This window comes from Carassius carassius, chromosome 1 (assembly GCF_963082965.1).
Source record: "Carassius carassius chromosome 1, fCarCar2.1, whole genome shotgun sequence".
Taxonomy (NCBI): domain Eukaryota; kingdom Metazoa; phylum Chordata; class Actinopteri; order Cypriniformes; family Cyprinidae; genus Carassius; species Carassius carassius.
Genome location: NC_081755.1, coordinates 1,713,390 through 1,736,985, shown reverse-complemented (window position 1 = coordinate 1,736,985; position 23,596 = coordinate 1,713,390). Strand labels below are relative to the sequence as shown.

At 41.0% G+C, this 23,596-nt stretch overlaps 2 protein-coding genes across 4 annotated transcripts in view; both read left to right on the top strand.

Moving 5' to 3' along the window:
* Positions 1 to 11,772: 11,772 nt before the first annotated feature.
* Positions 11,773 to 23,473, top strand: LOC132139002 (gastrula zinc finger protein XlCGF8.2DB-like). 3 transcript variants are annotated; one of them, XM_059547732.1, is made up of 3 exons: positions 11,773 to 11,833; positions 16,225 to 16,359; positions 22,093 to 23,473. In XM_059547732.1, exons 2-3 carry the CDS (start codon positions 16,275 to 16,277, stop codon positions 23,103 to 23,105), a joined length of 1,098 nt encoding a protein of 365 aa, XP_059403715.1. In that variant the 5' UTR covers positions 11,773 to 11,833; positions 16,225 to 16,274; the 3' UTR covers positions 23,106 to 23,473. The 3 variants fall into 3 exon arrangements, with proteins under 3 accessions (XP_059403715.1, XP_059403706.1, XP_059403724.1); XM_059547723.1 differs by lacking the exon at positions 11,773 to 11,833 and adding an exon at positions 11,892 to 11,995; XM_059547741.1 differs by lacking the exon at positions 11,773 to 11,833 and adding an exon at positions 11,901 to 11,963 and having other exon boundaries at positions 16,227 to 16,359.
* Positions 11,902 to 23,596, top strand: part of LOC132138271 (gastrula zinc finger protein XlCGF8.2DB-like) — a 61,160-nt gene continuing 49,465 nt past the window's right edge. The window contains exon 1 of the mRNA XM_059547665.1: positions 11,902 to 11,995. The gene's annotated coding sequence lies outside the window, so the exon portion shown is untranslated. The remainder of the gene's footprint in view (positions 11,996 to 23,596) is intronic.

Here is a 23,596-nt window from a genome sequence, read left to right as displayed (position 1 = left end):
TACACAGTACAGTAACTCCCCACATGAGCATTTCCTCTTTCTGTTTGAGATACTTTGTGTAAAATACTGCTTTAACAACACACTTTCACAGCAAACTACACAAACAGGCTGAGTAAGACACATACTACAGCTACAATCTATAACCAGACTGGGTTTAGCTGATACTGGTTTCTACTAGAGAAGTGAAATACAAGTTAATCATGTGACATGAACAAAGACCTTTGAAGCTCAAAAAAACATGAACAGAACATCTATCAAGACAAGTCAGATTATAGAGTTCACTCACACACACACACACACACACACACACTCATTGAGTCCTAAAGTTAAATCACCAACATAAAATCTCAAGTACACCTGGGGGCTGTTGCATAAAAGACGCTTGGATTAAAATCCAAAACCTTACTTGAAATAACTTAAGAAACCAATTGGGACTAAAGCAGTTTCATAAACGACGATTTAAAGTCACCATGAAATCAACATTTTAAATCCTTATTTTTTAATGGAATATTTCATTATTATTTTTTTAATTCATGTGCCCTGGTAATCTATAATCAAAACATTAACCTCCCCTCCCCCTCAAAATGACTCATCGTCTCTTCTGGTCAGTGACGGCTAAATGTTGGGGGAAAACTGAAGCTGATGCTTTACTTTATAGAAATTAATGCATTGACCAGTGCTGACACAAGTCATGGCGGAGTACTCTACCTTTAAAATTGAAAAAATATTAGGATATTACCACAACATTGCTCATAGGGCATTGAAAACTTTTTTTATGAATATGACTTAACCTGATGGAGGATGCACTCAATCATTCAGACAGTCTCTCTCTCTCTCTCTCTCAAGTCCCGCCTTCTCATTTCAAATGCTGTTTCACTCGGATAGACGACATGGTAGAGAAATCGCTACTTCTGTTTCATGCCGAAACGGGCTGCTTAAGAATAAGTGTGCACATCAAATTATCCTGACTTATTCAACCTGGATTGAATTGGTGAGATAGCGTGAACTTAATGTCCATCATGGATCAAATCGATCCACCATCACAAACAGTGAATATTAGTACAGTTTAATGCATTTAAAAAATTGTGTTTTCCTCAGTGCATAATTGACACGTCAAAAAGTCATTCTGATATATCAATTTTGCTGTCAGGAGTGGAAGAGGCTTACGTGAGTGAATGAGCATGCATGCTAAACAGATGGAACGTTCAATATTTCTGAATAAAATAGGCATTCTGCTACATAATTTTTTGTTGGACATTAAATGTTACATAGAATTTTGATCCTACATTAAGTGTATTTTTATAATAGCAGTAACTGTGAATCAAATATACGCTAGCTAATACAGCCCTTATTACTAGTCCGTGCATGTAGCAGCATGTTAACCCTTTGAGCGGTACGGTCCCACATATGGGATTCTTATTTCCGTGGCCCTGGGAGTCTGGTCCCACAGACGGGATTTAGAACGTTCGGTGATGTCACATATCTGCCAAATTCAAACTGGCTCCGAGCCAAAGAGAGACCTGCACTGCTCTTGTCATATCACAACTATGCAGTGTTATTAACCACATGATGCATCTTCTAAGATTCAGACATTTAAATAGACATAAATACCAGTAAAACAATATATTTAGAGTTTGAAAAATACACGCATATGTCTATGGAAGCAACAATTACAATCCATTCAAATTTAATTTGCTGATTTTTTTATTATATCAGATACACATGTTGTAAGTAACTATAAAGTTCACTCTATTCTTCTCCCAGTTCACCTGCCACTTAAAAAAAACCATAGGTGAAGGTGAAGTGACATTCGGCCAAGTATGGTGACCCATACTCAGAATTTGTGCTCTGCATTTAACCCATCCGAAATGCACACACACAGAGCAGTGAACACACACACACACTGTGAGCACACACCCGGAGCAGTGGGCAGCCATTTATGCTGCGGCGCCCGGGGAGCAGTTGGGGGTTCGATGCCTTGCTCAAGGGCACCTAAGTCGTGGTACTGAGGGTGGAGAGAGCACTGTACATGCACTCCCCCCACCCACAATTCCTGCCGGCCCGGGACTCGAACTCACAACCTTTCGATTGGGAGTCCGACTCTCTAACCACCAGGCCACGACTTCCCCACAAATTACTTGTAATTACTTGTAATTCACGTGCTGTAAATCTGACTGACAGGACTATGAACTGCAGCGTGAGCAAACATGGCGGCGCCCATCTCACATTAACTAATTGTATGAGTCAGTGGTGATATGGATCTGTTCCTGTCAGACTAACTGAAATAAGCCTGGGTTATTTGGTAAACTAGTTTTATGAAACAGCCCCCTGGTCACACATGATCAACTGCAGGAGCAGAAACAAACATGAAGAATCTGCTGCTGTGCTGATGCCGACTATAAAACAATAGACAATTGATGAGTGCTAGAATGATCAGAATGAAGGAACCTCTCTTACCTGTTTGCTTTAGTTCACTCCAGTATGATTTCAATCTGAGTTGTGTTCATGTTGTAGCTTCTTGATATTCTACCAGTGTTTCTTAGACACACCCTCCGCTCCAGACTCTCAATGCTGATTGGTCAAGAGTGAGCTAGGGGACGTTCCTGGTCTCTCAGTAAGTCTCTGGTTATTATCTGTGGCTGATTTGAGTTCCTCCTATCACTCCTAGTTTCACTTTCAAAATCAGAAACATTAAAAACATGTGACTGCAGGTACAAGAAGCTTGGATTGTTTCCAGAATGAGCGGCCACATAAAAAGATAAGATGAATATCTTTTTTGTGGAACAGTATCACACAGATTGGAATGACATCTTGTATATCTGAGCTATGAACAACAAAAGCTGACCTGTGATATTCCAGAAATAAGAAAAGTACAGAAGATTGTCATTTTTAACCTGTGAACCTTGCTTCTGATGACACTGAATGGAAATTCCCAAAAACTTCCCCCTCCAGAGTATCAGACACTATGAAAAGAAATGGGAAACTTTAATGTGTACTCATGACCCCATTAGTACTGAATGATATTAACAACACAAGAGTCCAGGGAACTCTTTCATTCATAAACTGTGTACCATAGAATGTGTTAAATCAGTTGATGGGGTAAACCATCAGCTAAAAAGGAAATGATTGTTATACTATACTGGGCTGTGGTTTATTTTGATTGTTTGGTTAATATTCTAAGGTGTGCAGTTATTTCTCAGGGAAATCGTGGTTAAAGTAGACACACATGCACAGCAGTAGTCAGCCATTTATGCTGCGGTGCCCAGGGAGCAGTTGGTTGATCAAGGGCAGCTCAGTCGTGGTATTGCCAACCCAAGACTCAAACCCACAACCCTTGGCTTGGGTTAGGAGTCAAACTCTCTAATAACCACTAGGCCACGACTTCCCCAATACGGAGGCAGAAGGATGCAATTTATGTTTCTTTATTTTTTACAGAAGCCAAACACAGCAACCACAGCTGGTTTTGGCTAGGACAACAACTCTTCTGAACTCTGAGTGGTAAACCACCATTTATCTGAGAACGCCCACTAGTGGTCACACTCCCAAATGACACTACATTCCCTTAGCCCTGACAACACTAGTCATTCAAAAATTTGGTCACATATATATCAACAGCATTATATCAACATTAGAACAATTTTCTTTTACATTTGATCACATATCCTAATCCTGAATTCAGGTGGACTGCCTCGTTCCAACAGAGTTCCAGGACGCGTTCTTGCCCAGTGGCTGGGGAACTCACCACTACTCTAAGCAAAGTCTTTCAAGTAACTGGCCATCTTCCTTCTTCTTGTAGACCTTCTAGTTTCAGGCTGCTCCTCTGCCTTTAAAGACTATGATATGGTGGCCTCTGGTGTAATTCCAGTTGTGGGTGCAGGACTGTTTCAGGCAATGGCATCTCCTCCACGTCTTGCAGCGATGTCTCTCAGTGGATAATTGTATTCAGCTGAGAGGAGCAATAAGAAACAAACATGTAGAATGATAACCTATTTTTTTTAAATGACAGAAATTAGCTTTTTTTCAGTAACGATGACTGTTACTCGAAAGACAACAAGAATAAACCTATAGGAAAAAGGAGAAACATACATCAGTTTTAGAATATGTTATTCAAAATAAGCACAAAAAATCTTATAAAGAACATATTAGCCGACAGCAGCAGCATTAATGTTTAATCTTTTTTCTAAATAAGCATTTAGATGCTCGTGACAATATCTAGTTTGTTTTCTCTAGTATTAAGTCATGAAACATCTTTACAGCATCGCTCAGCTCGTCTGACACTGTCATTTCAGTTCAGTTTCTAATCTAACATGTGCGAACATTTGCTGAACAGCGACCCTGGTCACAGTTTTCACTAGGTCACCGATCTCAGCAGTGTTCATACGGCCATCCTGCACTCATGTGAAACTATTTCCTCCGACACGCAACTCCTTAATTCCTCGTCACCAATTATGTGATATCCTATGATGCAGAAGAAAACAGAGACAGAAGGCTGCCATCTGGGCGAAAGTACCACTTCTCAGAAAAACATGATTTTAAAAGATAAAAGTAACGCAACAAGATCGATTTTTTGTGTTACTCTTATTGTTTTTAGTAATTATACCTGACTATGGCCTTCTTAATATGCAACTGCAAACATATTTCATCCTTTATCTTTGCAAAAAATTAGCAAATTACATTTTCATTTAAAAATTCAATTTCAATTTCAATTCATAAACTTGAATTGTTTAGATTGTTTATTGGCAATTAATTTTATAAAACATTTTTTTCGGCAGTAAGAATGTATATATTCCAAGAAACAGCCAAGAGACGCCATGATCATTTGCCTACTCATTGTCACAGTAGTGACAGATAAATGGAGTGTATAAAAAAGAAAAAAGCGAAGAGACAGTTGGTGTGGGTCTCCCTCGAGAGAAGTCGTTTCTGGGGTGGTGTTGCTGATTTACGGAGGTTTCTGGAGAAGTGCTGTGAGAGCTCGGCTGTATTGAGGGTGCAACGGCGATTGTGTGAGTACGAGTCGAAGACATCAAATGCTGGAAAGCGAGTGAGATATGGAGATTGAGTGAAGACTGGAGAACACCGTCATCATTGGAAGGGAGATAAGTAGGATGAAATCGGTTTTGATTGAATGTATGCACCTGCACTGAGTTGAAGACAACGTTGTGAAGTGTATTAATCACGAGTATAATCGTCACTCGAGAGGGGTTGGATTGAGTTATTATTGAACTCTTGTTTCTCTTCTTCTGAGTGGGAGCGAGTGTTGAGGAAGCAATGTCCACTGTGCCAGTGAGGAGGCACCCGAATTCCCTCGTTATGTGATGAGAACTGATTCAGTACGACAGTGGAAGGATCGATCATTGGGTGAGAGCTGGCCTTACTGCACTGAGAGAGAGAGAGTGGATATGCAATGCCTGATTTGATGTGTCACACAGTATGGGTTTGAAGTGAGATTGCAGTGTGTGGGGATCATACGTATATACTGACCGCCGTGCACTCCCCAACTTTTTATTCTTATTCGCTGTCATTGAAGAGGGATTTCAGGTGCTGAATGTGAACCTTTCACTTTTGCATGTTGGAAGAATGTGCGTGCTTGTATAACTTACTTTGTCTGCTCAAATAGAAGAATCTTTCTGTCAAATGTCCCTCTACGTGATGTCTGCTGGGAGGAGAGACTCACGTTAGGAATACTTCTTCGTCTGTCTGTTTTACAGAAACACACCCCAGTAGTAAGCTCTTGTCTTGTATTGAGGAAAAACATACATGCACTTGTATAACTTACTCTGTGCATTCAATAGAGAATTCTTCTGTTAATGCCCCTTTATGTGATATATGCCTGAAGGAGAAACACACATTGAACACACCTCTGTCTGCTATACAGAAACGCACGCTCCAGCTGTAAGCTTTGTCTCTGCACTAAGAAGATACATACATGCACTTGTGTAACTTACCCTGTCTATTCAATAGAGAAGTTCTCTGCCGACGTCCCCTTATGTGATGCCTGCTTGAGGAGAGACACACATTGGATGCAACCCCGTCTGCTTTACAGAAACACACTCTAGCCGTAAGCTCTTGTCTCTGTACTGAGGAGAAGCATAAATGCACTTGAATAACCTACTCTGTCTGTTCAATAGAGAAGTCCTCTGTATATGTCCCCTTATGTGATGCCTGCCTGAAGGAGAGACACACATTGGACACACCCTCATCTGCTTTACAGAAACACACTCTAGCCGTAAGCTCGTGTCTCCGCACTGAGGAAAAGTATGCATGTACTGGTATAACTTACTCTGTCTGTTCAATAGAGAAGTCCTCTACATATGTCCTCTTATGTGATGCCTGCCTGACGGAGAGACACACATTGGATATACTTCTGTCTGCTTTACAGAAGCACAACCCAGCCGTAAGCCTTTGTCTCTATACCGAAGAGGAGCACGCATGTACTTAAGTTACTTACTTGTCTGTTTCGCAGAAGAATCCCTCCGCCAAAGCCCCTCCGGTGGAGGTTTGCTTGAAGAAAGAGACTCTCGTTGGAAGCACTCACATTGTTCGCTTGGCAGAGGGCCGCTCCCCTTCCTTGTCCCGCTCCGTACCTTAAGGAGGTATACGTATCTGGAAATTCACCTGCCTGGTAGAGGATTCCCCCCTTCTGTCCAGCAGCTCCCGTGCCGGTCACGGCTTGACAGTCCGACGGTCCGAGAAGTGTTGCTTACCTGGATACTTCCCTGTTGGTCTGGCCGGTGGCCGACTTCCGCCTCCTTTAGTCGTTACGTTCTGGCACGAGTTGCCTTGAAGTATTCCACGCCTTCCCTGGGGTCAGAGGTTTGGTCCCCACCCCTGTTGGAGGACACAGAAGCTCCATTAGGACTTTTAAATTTATTCAATAAAACTTGTTAAACTTTTATCCACTTGTCTGTCTGGTCTTTTGCACGCTCCTCGAGGTGGTCCTGGGTTTAGGGGTGGGTGCAGTCTGGCTTGACCCCCCCGACCTGTGACAGATTCCTCATCCTTGTTCTGGAACCTGTGGGTGCAGTGTTTTCTTCTTTTCTTTGGAGCGGACCGGCTTCTTCCGGATCCTATTCTTTTGCTCCTGCTCCAGAGCTGCTCTCACCGGAGAGTCTGTGAGGATCGCCGTTGACCTGCAAAATTCAAAGTGAGAAAAAGTGTTGTCAACATTTGTATACATTTACAGGTAGTTATTGCTCATCCTCTGTCCACATGGTAGCAGCATGTATAAAGAAATTACTCAGGACAAAGCAAAACTTGCTTCCATTTTTGTCCTTTCTCGGACCAGCTTTAGGAAAGGGCTGTACAGCTTCTGGAATGAAAGCCTGGACAGAAGTCCTGGAACTCAGGTCTACACTAGTGTGAATGTCGGCCCCGCTTGGGACATCAAGCAGACATCTTTCATCTTCTTCAAACAGCTTAATCAGGTTTTGGAGAAAGGCCAGAAAGTCTGTATCCTGCATCCAGTCTGAGCTATTTGCAGAACCAGCTGAGCCAATGGGACCATTTTTCACAAATTGGTCCTGAAACTTCCTTCTGGAAAAGATGACAGATGAAGTGCGGGGGGAATGCAATTGCCTTGTGTATTTACTGCAAGGACAATGGTGACCAATGTCCCCCTCTCCCCAGGGGTCACAGCACCGACCTGACACTTCCCCTTGGTGGCGATTATTTTATCTGGCACTTGGACTGTTATGGTACCTGAAAATTAATTATAAACACTGATAAGCTTTCATGAACATTTGTAGGTGTTTATACCCGTTTGTATATAGTTACATATTTATTTTCATTACTGTTTTATTATCTCTATATCTGTATTTATTTATTAATTAATTAATGTAAACAATTGATGAAAACTTTATAAAAATCACAAATGTCCATGCACATACATACACTTACTGATAAAAGCAAAATAAATATAACACTGTATAAATACAGTTTATGTAGCACATAACTAGAACAAGTCTCTCATGCATTGAGATCCACAACGGCCAGAAACACTGTAGAGGGCCAACCTTTACGGTTGCAGTAAGCAGCCTGGTCGTCATGAGGTCTTATGATTGGTTTGTGGCACCCATCGATGGCACCTGCACACATCTTGCAGCCATGGGCAACAAAACCCTCAATGGTTTTTTGGGACGCTGGCCTTGAGGCAAGCATATAAAGCGCTTGCAAAGAGCTGTCTTCAAAACATGTGTTACCTACGGTGGTGAAGTTAGATTAACTTTAACTTGGTTTTACGTTTGTATAGTTCTACTACAAATTAAACTTTTTTTTTGGTTTTATACTAATAATAAACAATAATAAACAGGATATGGTCCTGTATTCAGTTGGGGTAACGTTAGCGTACCACCACAACACAACAGCGAGTCTCAGTTGGGGTTCCAGTGGTTTTACAAAATACAAGCGCAGCTGTTTAGAGGTTAATGATGACACAGAATTGACCAGTATTTTGGAATTCATGTGTGAATGGTCCTTTTCAGGAAAATGAGGGAATGGTGTTAACTGTTTAAACAGCGCCATGGCCGTAGCCAGCTATGAGGTCATCGAGGTCTGGACCTCGGTACATTTCTCATGTCAATTTTCATGTGTTGCCAGAGCCAGCTTTTATTAGTGTTTTTTGACTTGTTTTTCCACTAAATTGAACACTTTAGAAAGTTAATCAAGTAGGAAGTTGCGGTTTAGGGTCAGCGATAACTTTATAATATTTATAAACTTAAGAAAATATTTGAAATAATTTCGGTTTATTTTATTTATTTATAGGTTTTGTTTATTTTAATAGCAACATCTGGCAACATTGCATCGCCGGCATTAGTCTGGCAGTTACGTTGATTAGAAAAGGCAGCGGCACTAAGAGCAAATATCTATATATTCTATTTATACTATGTTAAAATAGCATTATTTTCTGCTATTTATACTACTTACTGCAAATAGTGGAAATTATCTGCACCTCAGTATTGTAGTACATTATAAAACTGTATGCAATAATAACTTAGGCCCAATCCCAATTCTACCCCTTAGCCTTCCCCTTTCCCATTGTCTCGATTCTCTTTTGGTTGGAGGGGTAGGGGTAAGGGGAAGGGCCAGATAGCCCTTCAAACGAAGATTTTCTGGGACCACACTTCAAACGAAGGGGTATGAATTATCTTGGCAACATGGCTGCTACAGCGAACAAAAAGACGCAGTAATGTAAGCTTTTTTGGCATAGATAAAGATTTTAACGAAAAGTAATCATTTGTTTTATGTTACAGTCAATCGTGAGTTCATATTAACGGTCATGTTACTCAAAGAAATGTTTGCAAAAAATCGCTAATATTTGCTAACATCATATCATTACAGACTGCGTGATAGTGCCACAGCATATGTCTGATCAGGGCGATAACTGCCGTAGACATTGATGTGGGCAAATCCACCCAATAATTAGAAATCTCTAAATCATTTTCTCAAATATTGTCTATTGAAGAGAGAGAGAAAGAGAGAAATGGAAGTTGCGTATATTCGCGTCTTCGTTTATATTTTTGGAGTGAGTTTACTTAAAAACAGCGATTGTATCCTCTCGTCGCTGGAAAATATAATGTAGCGATTCAGTATTTAAACTGTAGGGGTATATAATAGAATTGGGATTTGGGTCTTATTGAGTCTAATTTAATGGATGCCACCTTATTGGACAATAAAGCCCTCCCTACACCTACCCTTAACTTTTAGACTATTTACTTAATTTTCATTGAAAATACATGCTTTTCTGATGTGATTTGAAATTTGAAAAGGAAGAAAAAGATTTGCCAAAAGCCAGAATCGAACCAAAGATTAAAACACGGGTTGATCACGTCAAAGTATGCATGACACACACTTTAGCTTCTGCGCCACTGGTGCTGCCTGTCAGGTATTGTCTTTTGTACTATTGACTATCTGAAAATAACACATAAAACATCTACATTTCTATCTCTTTTCAAGTGTAAGTGTATATAATTAGTTGTATTTATAGGGGTTATTATAGCACAGTTCTATAATAAGGGGGTTATTATAGAAACCCCCTGGACCTCACTAATTTTCAAAGCCTGGCTACGGTCATGAAGTTTTTTTTTTAAATTTACCAGTAAAGTTGTCCCAGTAATATTACGGCATTACTGTGTGAAAGAGAATGCTCCGGGAAAACGTATCGTCAGTGTCGGTCACAGCGCCTATGAATTGATGTTTTGAATCCAGCAATCATTTATTTACAAATTATAAGCTCTTATTATGACAAGCGTGGTATAAAAGCTTTGTTTATTAGAGGAATAATAGGTTAACGTTAGATCGTGACCATGACTCTGGATGCCGTTCGAACCTAAAGCCTTCATTTATGTGGCTTTGTTCTGGTTCGCGCGAGGGTTGGACATGAATTTCCACAAATTCAATAGCATCTAGGCAATGTTTCTTTTCTTAAATCTTCAGGTTCTAAGCCTCTAATTTCACAGTTTTATTTTATTATCTTTCACTTTTAATCCCTGTTTTTGCATTTCTTACTGTGGTCAACATGGGAAGGGAAATTAAAGATTTCATGAATTAAGAATTCGTTCAATTTATTAATTTGTTCCCTTATTTCAGTTAAATCATGGGTTATTTAGGGAACAAAATTAATGAAACATGGACAATTGCAAATTTAACAAGTTGTAGGATAGATAGCCTTTCCATCCTGTGTCCCGCAGCCCTGCAAATCACACAATATGAAACAATTATATGATGAAATGACTATGATTTCTATTGCTTTCCACGTTGAAGAACTTTTGTGTTGTTTCTATTTTAATGTACTTTTAAAGTTTAAATCATATTAAAAGCTTAATTTGTACTTTGTGAATGAATGATGATGCCGTCACATGTTCTTCGCACGAGCCACACGCAGCCCAACATTGGTTAACCGACCATCGACAGCTTTAATCAATTGCATCTCTTATCGACAATTAATCGATCATTGATTAATCTTTGACATCCCTACTTCTCACCATTTTCTTGTTTTATTTAAAAAATATATATTTTTTATTAATTTATTAACAAAATATGATGTTATAAAAGTGAGTTAACTAATCTACAGTATATAAATATTAATATAGATCAATGATCTCACCTTTATGAGGTCATCTACCAACAATAAGTTAGCTACTTTCAATTGAAAGATGTTGGCAACACTGGTCAGTGTTTTTTTATTTATTTAATCCACACATGACTTTTGTCCACTGTTGTGTCATCACTGGTTTTCATTCGTGTTCACCATGCGTGTGTGAGAGACACGGTCTTATTCACAGCAGGTGTACACAAATCTACACATGAAGTCATTTTCACCAACAAATCATGATTCACCAAAAACTTTAGTACAGCTTCTTCTAAATTTGAATATATATATATATATATATATATATATATATATATATCACGATAAAAATATATTTATGATATATGTAATTCTGTAAGATTAAATCTGGTGAGAGTGCATCTGACAAATCTGTTTCAGGTTCATTTATATTATTGACATTTAAATAACAATGATAATTAGGTGATATAAGTAATACACTGTTATGATTAGATTTACATTTCATCTTAAATATGTGTTTGATGATACAGTTGATACAGAGCTGCAGGGTTTCTCTGTGTGGAAGCTAATTGTGTCTGGTGTGTCTAGTTGTGTCTTGAGAAGGACAGGGAGGATTGTTTTAGGCCTGGACATCGCGGTTTTTGTTTTTCATAGTTTACTCAATATTTATGTTTTATTGAAGGACAGAGAGGACTTTAATTTTGCTCTGGCGGCGTGACGTCATAAGACTGCGCGCTCCCGCGTCTGTTGTGATCCGGCTCGAGAAAGGTCTGTGTTTGAAGCGTTTAAACTGATAGAAACCGTTCAGTCCATTTTAGAGTTTTTAAGCGATGCGAGATCTGCTATTGAATGTAACATACTAATGCTTTATCTAACATTAATAGACGTTATTTTGTGAGTAATCGCACGCGTACACGAGTAACAGAAAAGGTGAGTGTCTGAATCAGTTTATAATCGACACTAACCAGGTCACTTCCAAGTAGTGACGGAGAAACGGAGACTCGATTGAATCGGTTGTTTGTCAAATGATTCAGTGGTTTCAGTGGCTGTTTCACAAAACAAGTTTACCAAATAAGCCAGACTTATTTCAGTTAGTCTGACTTATTGTAACTTGATTTGGCTTCATAAATCAAAATGACTATAGCTCAAGCTCAGTGAGTGTGGTATATTATTCTGGGAAACTAACCTGTTCAGATGAGCTCCTATAACACTGAGAGCAACAGGAACACATCCATATTACCACTGACTCTCTCACATACAATTAGTTGACCTTATCAGTACAAAAATACAAGCATACAGAAATGCAACTTGCGTAAATCAAATAAATAAAAATATAGGCTACAGTCAACTGTATTTAATGTATTGTGTCCAAGATTTAATTACTTTTTTTAAAGATATATTATTAAACCATTTTATCATGCTGTAACATGTTGCCTATTTTATTCAGTATTATCATGCTTTCGTTCTATTGCGTTCCATCTGTTTAGCGCACAGCAGAGCTCGTTTGCTCACGTAAGCCTCGTCCACTCCTGCATGACCTTCTAACATTTAGAGATGAAGAATATACATTTGACGTGTACGTTATGCATTGAGGAAAACACAATTTCTCAAATGCATTAAACTGTACTAATATTCACTGTTTATGATGGTGGATCAATTTGATCCATGATGGAGATTTAAGGGCTGCTTAAATAATAAGTGTGTACATCAAATTATTCTGACTCATTCAACCTGGATTGAATTAGTGAGATTGTGTGAAATTAATTTGTCGTTTATGAAACTGCTTTAGTCCTGCTTTTATGAAACAGCCCCCAGCTGGTCGAAACTGTAAATTTAGCAAGAACAACAAACAAACACGACTGTTACAAACCAGCTGAAAATGTTCTCTTGCTAGTTTGATTAATTGTAAATAATTTACAAACTCTGATTTACTGTATATGCATCACAACTAAATATAACTTGTGTGCCTTTATGTATTTGCAGCGCTAGTTTTGAGTGTTTTTGTCTAGTCAGGTGATTTAACTCTGACTCTACTGACTACTGAACTAGTGTGCTGAGTATTGAACTAGTGTGCGGACTACTGAACTAGTGTACTGTGTGCTGAACTAGTATGCTGACTCCCTTACTAGTGTGCTGAGTCTGCTGACTACTGAACTAGTGTGCCGAGTACTGAACTTATATGCCGAGTACTGAACTTATATGCCGAGTACTGAACTAGTGTGCTGAGTACTGAACTAGTGTGCTGAGTACTGAACTAGTGTGCTGAGTACTGAACTAGTGTGCTGACTCCCTTACTAGTGTGCTGACTACTGAACTAGTGTGCTGAGTACTGAACTAGTGTGCTGACTCCCTTACTAGTGTGCTGATTACTGAACTAGTGTGCTGATTACTGAACTAGTGTGCTGATTACTGAACTAGTGTGCTGAGTCCCTTACTAGTGTGCTGACTACTGAACTAGTGTGCTGACTACTGAACTAGTGTGCTGACTCCCTTACTAGTGTGCTGAGTAATGAACTAGTGTGTTGAGTACTGAACTAGTGTGCTGAGTACTGAACCAGTGTGCTGAGTACTGGACTAGTGTGCTGACTCCCTAACCAGTGTGCTGACTCCCTAACCAGTGTGCTGACTCCCTAACCAGTGTGCTGAGTACTGAACCAGTGTGCTGAGTACTGAACCAGTGTGCTGACTACTGAACCAGTGTGCTGACTACTGAACCAGTGTGCTGACTACTGAACCAGTGTTCTGACTACTGAACTAGTGTTCTGACTACTGAACTAGTGTTCTGACTACTGAACTAGTGTTCTGATTACTGAACTAGTGTTCTGACTACTGAATCAGTGTGCTGACTCCCTTATTAGTGTGCTGACTCCCTTATTAGTGTGCTGACTACTGAACTAGTGTGCTGACTCCCGAACTAGTGTGCTGAGTACTGAACTAGTGTGCTGAGTACTGAACTAGTGTGCTGAGTACTGAACCAGTGTGCTGAGTACTGAACCAGTGTGCTGAGTACTGAACCAGTGTGCTGACTTCCTTCTAGTGTGCTGACTTCTGAACTAGTGCGCTGAGTACTGAACCAGTGTGCTGAGTACTGAACCAGTGTGCTGGCTGACTTACCAGTGTGCTGACTACTGAACTAGTGTGCTGACTACTGAAGTAGTGTGCTGACTCTCGAACTAGTGTGCTGACTCCAGAACTAGTGTGCTGACTCAAATATTATTATTAATTGAAGTTTTACAGCATATAGAACTGACATTGAACGCTCCGAGCAAGCTGTGCTGTGGTAAACATGGAAATTTTTTCTTGACATGAAACTGTAAATAATCAAACCAGTGGAAGCAGTGCATTTATCCTTTATTCATGCAATATCTATTCAGTCAGTATTGCTTTCTCTGCTGAGGTCGAGTTGGGCTCTGCACTTTCTGCCATCTTCCATGCAAGACGCGTCAACTTTCAGCAGTGACGCTGTGCCAGACAGTGCGACTCCTGTGACCTGTCCCTGAACCCTCAGGTGCGTTAGCGCGCCCTCTCGCAAAGCAGATGGCCACGCCTCTACTACGTGGGCATTTTTTTCCCATTTTTTTTACAATTATTAGGGCCCGAGCACTGCAGTGCGAGGACCCTATTGGAATTGCTCCGTTTATTATTATTATTATTATTGGAATATTATCACCTTCGGATTTTATTTTTTTTAACTGTTCAAATATATATTTGAATTTAGAATATTCGTTGACAGCCCTAATTCTAACATAACTGTGGGATTTAGCTCAGTGAGGGCTTGTTTAATATGTTGCACACACACACACACACACACACACATATATAAATATATATAGGCCGTTCAGATTACTTGTTAAAGTGCAATGAAATACCTATCTGCAGACAATGTACGTCTCTTTGTGGATGAAGCCTAATTCACCGGCAGGCTCTAATCCTCATTTGCGAGCATGCGCTGTGTGTGTGTGTGTGTGTGTCTGTGTGTGAAATGCAGTGTTGAAGTGAAATAGCTGGGTAGTTGGATAGCCGAATTATAATAGGCAGCCCTATAAAAGTAATAATTATTATTATAATTTAATACATTTATAGGAGAATGATCCTAATATCATCTTGACTATCAACAGAGACATTTGCTATCGTCGATACATGATACTATCCTCTCTGAACTAGGGAGCTGACTACTGAACTAGTGTGCTTACTACTGAACTAGTGTTCTGAGTACAGAATTAGGGTTCTGACTACTTCACACTGACAGAGAGATTTAGTTGGGTTTACTTTACTCTGTTCATTGTTCTCTTCATCTTAAACAGAGAAAGTCCTGCTGAAGAGACTGAGATCCTCGTGACACACTGATACTGAACTAGTGTGCTGATTACTGAACTAGGGAGCTGACTACTGAACTAGTGTGCTGACTACTGAACTAGGGAGCTGACGGAGATATTTAGTTGGGGTTTATTTTGCTCTCTGTTCATTGTTCTCTTCATCTTAAACAGAGAATGTCCTGCTGAAGAGACTGAGATCCTCGTGACACACTGATACTGAACTAGTTTGTGGACTACTGAACTAGTGTGCGAACTACTGAACTAGTGTGCTGACTACTGAACTAGGGAGACGATGGAGAGATTTAGTTGGGGTTTATTTTGCTCTCTGTTCATTGTTCTCTTCATCATCTTAAGCAGAGAAAGTCCTTCTGAAGCGACTGAGACCCTTGTGACACACTGATACTGAACTAGGGAGCTGACTCCATTACTAGTGTGCTGATTACTGAACTAGTGTGCCGACTACTGAACTAGTGTGCCGACTACTGAACTAGGGAGCTGACTACTGAACTAGTGTGCTGACTACTGAACTAGTGTGCCGAGTACTGAACTAGTGTGCTGACTTCTGAACTAGTGTGCTGACTACTGAACTAGGGAGCTGACAGAGATATTTAGTTTGGGCTTATTTTGCTCTCTGTTCATTGTTCTCTTCATCTTAAACAGAGAAAGTCCTGCTGAAGCGACTGAGATCCTCGTGAAGCACTGATACTGAACTAGTGTGCTGAGTACTGAACTAGTGCACTGACTTCTGAACTAGTGTGCTGACTACTGAACTAGGGAGCTGACTGAGATATTTAGTTGGGGTTTATTTTGCTCTCTGTTCATTGTTCTCTTCATCTTAAACAGAGAAAGTCCTGGTGAAGAGACTGAGATCCTCGTGACACACTGATATAAAGATGGCATTTATTAAAGAGGAGAGTGAAGACTTCAGGATTGAAGAAGTGTTCAGTCTGAAACAAGAAGAGATTGAGGAACAAACAGGTTGGTTTCTTTCTCAAAGATGAATGCATTCATTTGAACCGGTTATTAAATGTCCAGTTCTACATAAATAAATGATGTTTCTGAAGTGTCCTAATTAAAGTATTTTTATTTGACATGGAGCCTCATGTGGACAGATGTTGAGATCACATAACCTGACAAATACTAAGTGCACCTTTAGAAGATCCCACTTGAGTGTTGGACTTTTGTTATTTTGAGGTCATCCAGTAAATCGGGAGAAATAAGTAGCCTAAACAAAACAAGTAGTTTGAGTCATGATTTTGATCTTTTTTTTCAATGATAAATGTTTCATAAAATAGCGTAACCAGTTTTTGTACAGCTTACATTCTCCAAAATGACACTACGGTAATGCGGAGAGACCATAGACTGTATAAAAACGTGGAAGTAGTGTCCTGAAGAGAGTTTTTGAAGCTCAAAGTATGCAGAGCGGGCCATCGCCATCTTGGCAGCGCGTCACCAAGTGACTCTCCCGGACAATCGAAAATGGGCAAAAAGGCGGGAGCTGGTTGCTGAAGCCACGCCCACATAGCGCAACGGCACTGTCAGCAGCGGCGAACCACCTGTCACTCAAGTGGCCATGAAACTAAATATGCAGAACTTTAAGTCTTAATAAAATTTAAACTGATGAGTTATAAAAAAAATTCAGTTCAACTGGGTATTTTCTTAGATGACTTGGATGTGTTATTCTTAAACTTTCCTGAGGATGGTACTCCTTTAGTAGTACTTGGTAACCTCAGCATCCCCCAAGATAAACCACAGGCTGCTGACTTCAACACTGCTTGCCTCATTTTACCTCAAACGAGCGTCTACTACAGCGACTCACAAATCAGTTAACCAATTGGACCTCATTTACACACGCTACAGCTCTACTGCCCACTTTACTTACACCGTTGCACACCTCAGACTGCTTCTAACCTCACACTGACTCCAGACATGACACACACTCTTCTGCAGGTCACCTTACCAAATGTATACCAAGATGGCAGCACGTCCACACGCAGCGGCTTCTATCTGTCACAACAGAACAGTGTTTTCGTGTTTTTTGTCTTATGAGTCGCAGTGTTTTTGTACGTCGTCATCGTGTCTACCTGTCTGTAAGCGCGCATACAGTCGCGAGTTTCTGCTCGATGTCGGCAGAACCGCATTTTTACTGTTAAACTCCGCGCATGCGGAACAGCTGCGGGATCTCGGTCTGCTACGGAGGCCTTCACCATCACCGACCCCCACTACTGCATCTCACCCACAGTGGAGGCGCCACAAGCGGGCTAGGCTAACAGCTAATCCACACAAGCCATCTATCCCCACCATCGTACTGGCTAACGTACGCTCATTGGACAATAAACTGGACTACATTCAATTACTACGTTCAACTCAGAGGACTGTAAGAGACTGTTGTGTTTTTGTGTTCACGGAAACATGTCTCAGCAACAGCACTATTCAGATCGACCAGCTGACGTGCTATCGAGTGGATAGAGCTCTCGTCGCGGGAGGAAAACCCACGGTGACGGGCTTTGTGTTTACATCAATGACGCGTGGTGCCGCGATACTGTTGTGATCAGTAAACACTGGTCACCCCTGGTGGAGTTTATGATTATTAAGTGCCGGCCGTTCTATCTGCCGAGGGAATATACTGCTCATTTCGGTGTACATTCCCCCGATCAACATCATCTGCTACAGGAACGACGCACTAAATGAACTGTACCAGCACATCAGTGAGCAGCAGACAGCACACCCCGATGCTTTTCTCATCATAGCTGGGGATTTCAACCATGCTGACTTGAAAGAGTGTGTTTCCAGAAATACACCAACACATTAACTTTCCAACACGAGGTAATAACATTTTGGACTTTGTTTACACCACACAGACAGGAGCTTACAAAGCCCTTCCCCTCCCCCACCTCGGAGCCTCGGACCACATCACTGTCATGTAGGGCTGGGCGATATACAAAAAAAAATTATATCTCGATATTGTCCAAATTTTTACGGTATTCGATATATCTCGATATGTTTGCATTTGCATTTAAATAATAAAAAATAAAACATGATTTTCTTTTGCCCATTAAAAAAAAAAAAAACTATTTAGATTAAACAGCCAATGTAAGCAGTTAAAAATGTAGACCAAGAGATCACTTACTGCTTTTTATTAAATGAATACATGTATGCCTATATGTAACTGAAGCAGTGCAAATAAAGTAACAGTTACAGAAAGTGCATTCTGTCAACTTTTTAGTGCATGCAATTCACAATTTAAACTATGCAACTGGGATAAGTATTTTATTTTAATTTTTTTAAGTTTTTAAGCTAAGAACACAAGTCTGTCAACTGTCTGTGGTTTTAAGAGAAGCTCTGTGGCATGAAACTATGTTCTTACTGACACTAAAAACCCTCTTAGATGGGGAGCTAGTTGCTGAAGCACATAGCTATTTCTTATATATAAATATATATAAATGAATACCAAAGACTTTTGCATTCTCTCTGTCTATATTATGGAAACTGGTAAACATATCAGTGAAATTCCCCAATAGTAATTCCAAATGGCCATAGCCTATGTTTCTCTATTCAAACATCAGCGGTCGAGTTAGTGCATTTATTTTGCGATCACAAATGCAAACAATACAGTTGAGATCTCACGACAGAACACAGACCGGCTGAACTTGATTTTGAGATTTAAACTCTTGTTATCTGGCAACCGCTATCATTACAGCTCTCGTAGTAGAGGGGCGTAGAGCAGTCAGCAGTTACAGGTTCCTCTTTGGAGATTCGGCGCGTTCTTTTGGTAAAGTATGCTTGAATTTGAAATATTCGATATTCCCGATATATTCAAATTGTACATCGTCGTCAAAATTATTCCGAAAATATCGCTAATATTCGATATATCGCCCAGCCCTACTGTCATGCTAATGCCTGCATACAGACCGCTCATTAAAGTCACCAAACCAGTTCACAAACAGATTAAAGTTTGGCCAGAAGGATCATCAGAGGTTCTTCAAGACTGCTTCAACACAACTGACTGGGACATGTTTAAGCAGGCTGCCACATGCAAAAATACCACTGACCTCCAGGAGTACTCAGAGACTGTCACTGCCTACATCAACAAGAGTATTGATGATGTAACGGTCTCAAAAACCATTACTGTCCGGGCCAACCAGAAGCCGTGGATGACAGGGGAGGTTTACAGGCTCCTGAAGATGCGGAACGCTGCCTTCAGAGCTGGAGATGAGGTGGGCCTGAGAACAGCCAGGGCCAACCTGTCCCGCGGCATCAGAGAGGCTAAGAGACAGCACTCCAGGAGGATAGCTCATCAATTCAGTGACAGCAGAGACACTAGGAACCTGTGGCAGGGGATACAGACCATCATTCCAGTTCCAAAGAAGCCATCTCCATCCTGCTTCAATGACTACCGTCCTGTTGCACTTACTCCCATCGTCATGAAGTGCTTTGAACAGCTAGTCATGCACTACATCAAGTCCCCCCCCTCCCTGGACCCCTTCCAGTTTGCATATCGGTCCAATCGGTCGACCGATGATGCCATCGCCACTGCCGTCCACTCAGCACTCACACATCTGGACAAAAAGGACTCATATGTCAGAATACCGTTCATTGACTTCAGTTAAGCATTCAACACAATCATCACTCAACAGCTCATTTACAAACTGATCCAGCTGGGGCTCAACACTTCGCTGTGCAACTGGCTGTTAGACTTTGACTGGAAGACCTCAGGCAGGACGGGTCGGCAGCAACACATCCAACACCATCACACCGAACACTGGGGCCCCCCCAAGGATGTGTGCTGAGCCCCCTCCTCTTCACTCTGCTGACCCATGACTGCACACCATCACACAACTCCAACCTTTTTATTAAGTTTGCAGATGACACGACTGTGGTTGGTCTCATTAGCAGCAAAGATGAGACAAATTACAGGAGCGAGGTGAGCCGCCTGGCCAAGTGGTGCAGTGACAACAATCTCTCTCTGAACATGGAGAAGACGAAGGAGATTGTTGTTGACTTCAGGAGAGTGCACATTCAGCACGTTCCTCTGACCATCAACGGTGTGTCTGTGGAGAGAGTGAGAGCAGCACCAAGTTCCTGGGTGTGCACATCACAGAGGACCTCTCCTGGACTGAAACCACAGCAGCACTGGCCAAAAAATCACAGCAGCGTCTCTACTTCCTCCACAAACTGAGGAGAGCCAGAGCCCCGGCCCCCATCATGTACACCTTCTACAGAGATACCATCGAGAGCATCCTGTCAAGCTGCATCACTGTGTGGTATGGCGCCTGCAACGCGTCCTGCCGAAAGACTCTGCAACACATAGTGAGAGCAGCTGAGAAGATCATTGGTGTCTCTCTCCCCTCACTCCAGCACATTTACAGAACCCGTCTCACTCGCAAAGCCCTCTGCATCACAGCTGATCCCACCCACCCATCACACAGCTTCTTCAGCCTGCTGCCATCAGGCCTGGTCAGGCCAGGACCAGCAGACTGAAGGACAACTTCATCCACCAGGCTGTCAGGAAGCTGTACTCTTTCCCGAACTTGCCCCCCCTCCCCTCTTCTGCCCCAGGCACCACTGAACTATGAACGCCCCCCAGACCCCCCCCCCCCCCACTAATATACGATGTCATGTACCAGTCACTTTGTGCAGAATTGGTCTGCTAACTACCTCATTCTCCATGGAACTGACGTCATTCCACTACCTCATGGTAGCTTGAAAAAGCTGCCACCCTTTGCACCACGGACTGAAGAGGGGAGCCTGTGTGGCCGCCAGTCTCTGCCCCTTACCTGGACCCTTCCTTCTCTGAACACTACCTGCTCTTCACATACCCCTCAGCACAACGAGGACACCAGACCCCCTGTTTATTTTGGACAATTTCCCCTTCAGACACTTTTATTTCCTGTTTTGGTTACTTTTCTGTTAATAAAAACCTCTCCAAGGTCTGATGCCACCCCCACTGTGTCTGTCGTTTGCTCCTCAGCTGCCACAGTACTAATAAGTTCTAGTATGCATGTTGTTGGTTGGATAACTGTTGATATAGACAGCTAATTCCTCTCACGCAAGTGCTGAAACTACGTGTTGTGTTGCCATCACACAATTTCCTATTTCCCACTTATGAAGTTGTGATTAGCTTGTCATATTCAAGTGCTTTAATGTTAGAAAGAATAAAATGTAGCATGCCATTGGTTGAATCATATAGCTATACATGCAGTTTGCTGACAATCCTGGACTTTTGATAAAATAAATGCTTATTTCACTGCTTATAAAACATAAAATATGATTGTTCATATCTAGCCTATAAATATACTACTTTAGTGACATGACGAAGGGATGTAGTTGTTGTGAGAACAGCACTGACAGCAGCAATGGTTGTCCCATCCACCATGTTTCAAATTCTACCACACTCGGAAACTTCTGGTATCAAATTTTTTTTTTAATTTCCCAGTAGCAAATACAACTTGAGAGGCCATTCATATCCAATTTCTGATCAGGAAACTCGTATTTATGATATTTCCGATAGCATGTGAAGGCAGCATTAGTTTGCAATGGTCTGTTGTTGATCTAAGCCAAAAAGCTGTGCTTGAACACAGTTGGCTTTCAACACTGATCGTTTTTTGAAGTCAGCTTGATGTGTCCAAGCTTTAATGTTCCTTTTCACATCTTTTGCTTTGTGGTTTTAAACTGTGGTTAACTTGTATTTGTCTTTTTTTTTTGCTTTAGATCTGCTGGTGCTGAAAGAGGAGAATCAAGATGCGAATGAAATGGAACGGACATATCTGTATGAGAAACACCATGATTTCATAAATGGTGAAGAAGCCACACAAACAGCAGCTATACGTAAAAGAGCTCAGAAAACCAAATCTAACTGCTCTTTCACCTGCCATCACTGTGGAAGGAGTTTCAGTGAAAAACAAAAATGTAAAATGCACCAGAGAGTTCACACTGGAGAGAGACAATTCACCTGCCAACAGTGTGGAAAGAGCTTTGCTCACCAAGGTGCCTTTAAAAGGCACACGAGAACTCACACGGGAGAGAAGCCTTACACTTGCCAACAGTGTGGAAACCGTTTCACACAGAAAGGATCTCTTAATAATCACATGAGAACTCACTCGGGAGAGAAGCCTTTCACCTGCCAACAGTGTGGTAAGAGTTTCGCACAAAAACCACACCTTCATAGACACATGAGATCTCACTCGGGAGAGAAGCCTTTCACCTGTCAGCAGTGTGGAAAGAGTTTTACACAGAAAAGCACCCTTCATACCCACATGAGCATTCACACTGGAGAGAAGCCTTATACATGTGAGCAGTGTGGAAAGAGTTTATCTGCAAAACAAAACCTTAAAATCCACATGAGAATTCACACTCAAGAGAAGCCTTACTCTTGCAAGTATTGTGGGAAGAGTTTTACACATATGTGCACCCGTAATTACCACATGAGAGTTCACACTACACCTAAGTACACATGTGATTGTTGTGGAAAGACCCTCACAACAAAATTTAGCCTTGAGTGTCACAAGATTAGGCACACTGGAAAGAAACCCTTCAAATGTGATCAGTGTGGAAGGAGTTACATATGTAAGGTAAGACTTAATTACCACATGAAGACTCATTCGGCAGAGAAATGCTGTAAATGTGCTCGGTGTGGAAAGAGTTTCAGGAATAAACGTAGCCTCAATGCTCACATTAAACAACACACACGAAAAAAGACAGTGGGAAGAGCTTCTCACAAATAGGAAATCTTACGATTCACATGAAATATGTGTGGAATCGTGAACAAACTCACATGAGATTTCATTTTGGGGAGAACTATTTTAAATGCAATCACCGTACGAAGTGTTTCTCAGTCAAATGAAACATAAAGACTCACACTGGAGAGAGACCTTTCATGTGTTTCTGTGTGTTCCTGAAACATTAAAGAAAATCCTGGAAATAAAGCATGACTGTGACAAAAAGTTCATTTAAAAAAAGAAAGAAGCAATTTTAAAAATCAACAAGCATATTCACTCTGGAGGAAGGCCTCATGAACTGTGATCAATGTAATGCATTTCTTTTGACATCAAACCTGATAGACACACCTGAGAAGTGGCTCTGCAATTTAAAATAGCATCAGAAAACAGGTATCTGTTTGAAATTAAGACTACGCTCACACCACAGCTTATGTACCGTAATTGATTATGGCACCTTCATAGCCATGTCTTTTATTTGTATTTTTCACTTTTTTTTA

Excerpts from the sequence above, each read along its gene's own strand:
- LOC132139002 (XM_059547732.1), top strand. The coding sequence starts at position 16,275 with ATGGCATTTATTAAAGAGGAGAGTGAAGACTTCAGGATTGAAGAAGTG. Across the intron at positions 16,360-22,092 it reads AGAGATTGAGGAACAAACAG|ATCTGCTGGTGCTGAAAGAG; the intron begins GTTGGTTTCTTT and ends TTTTTGCTTTAG.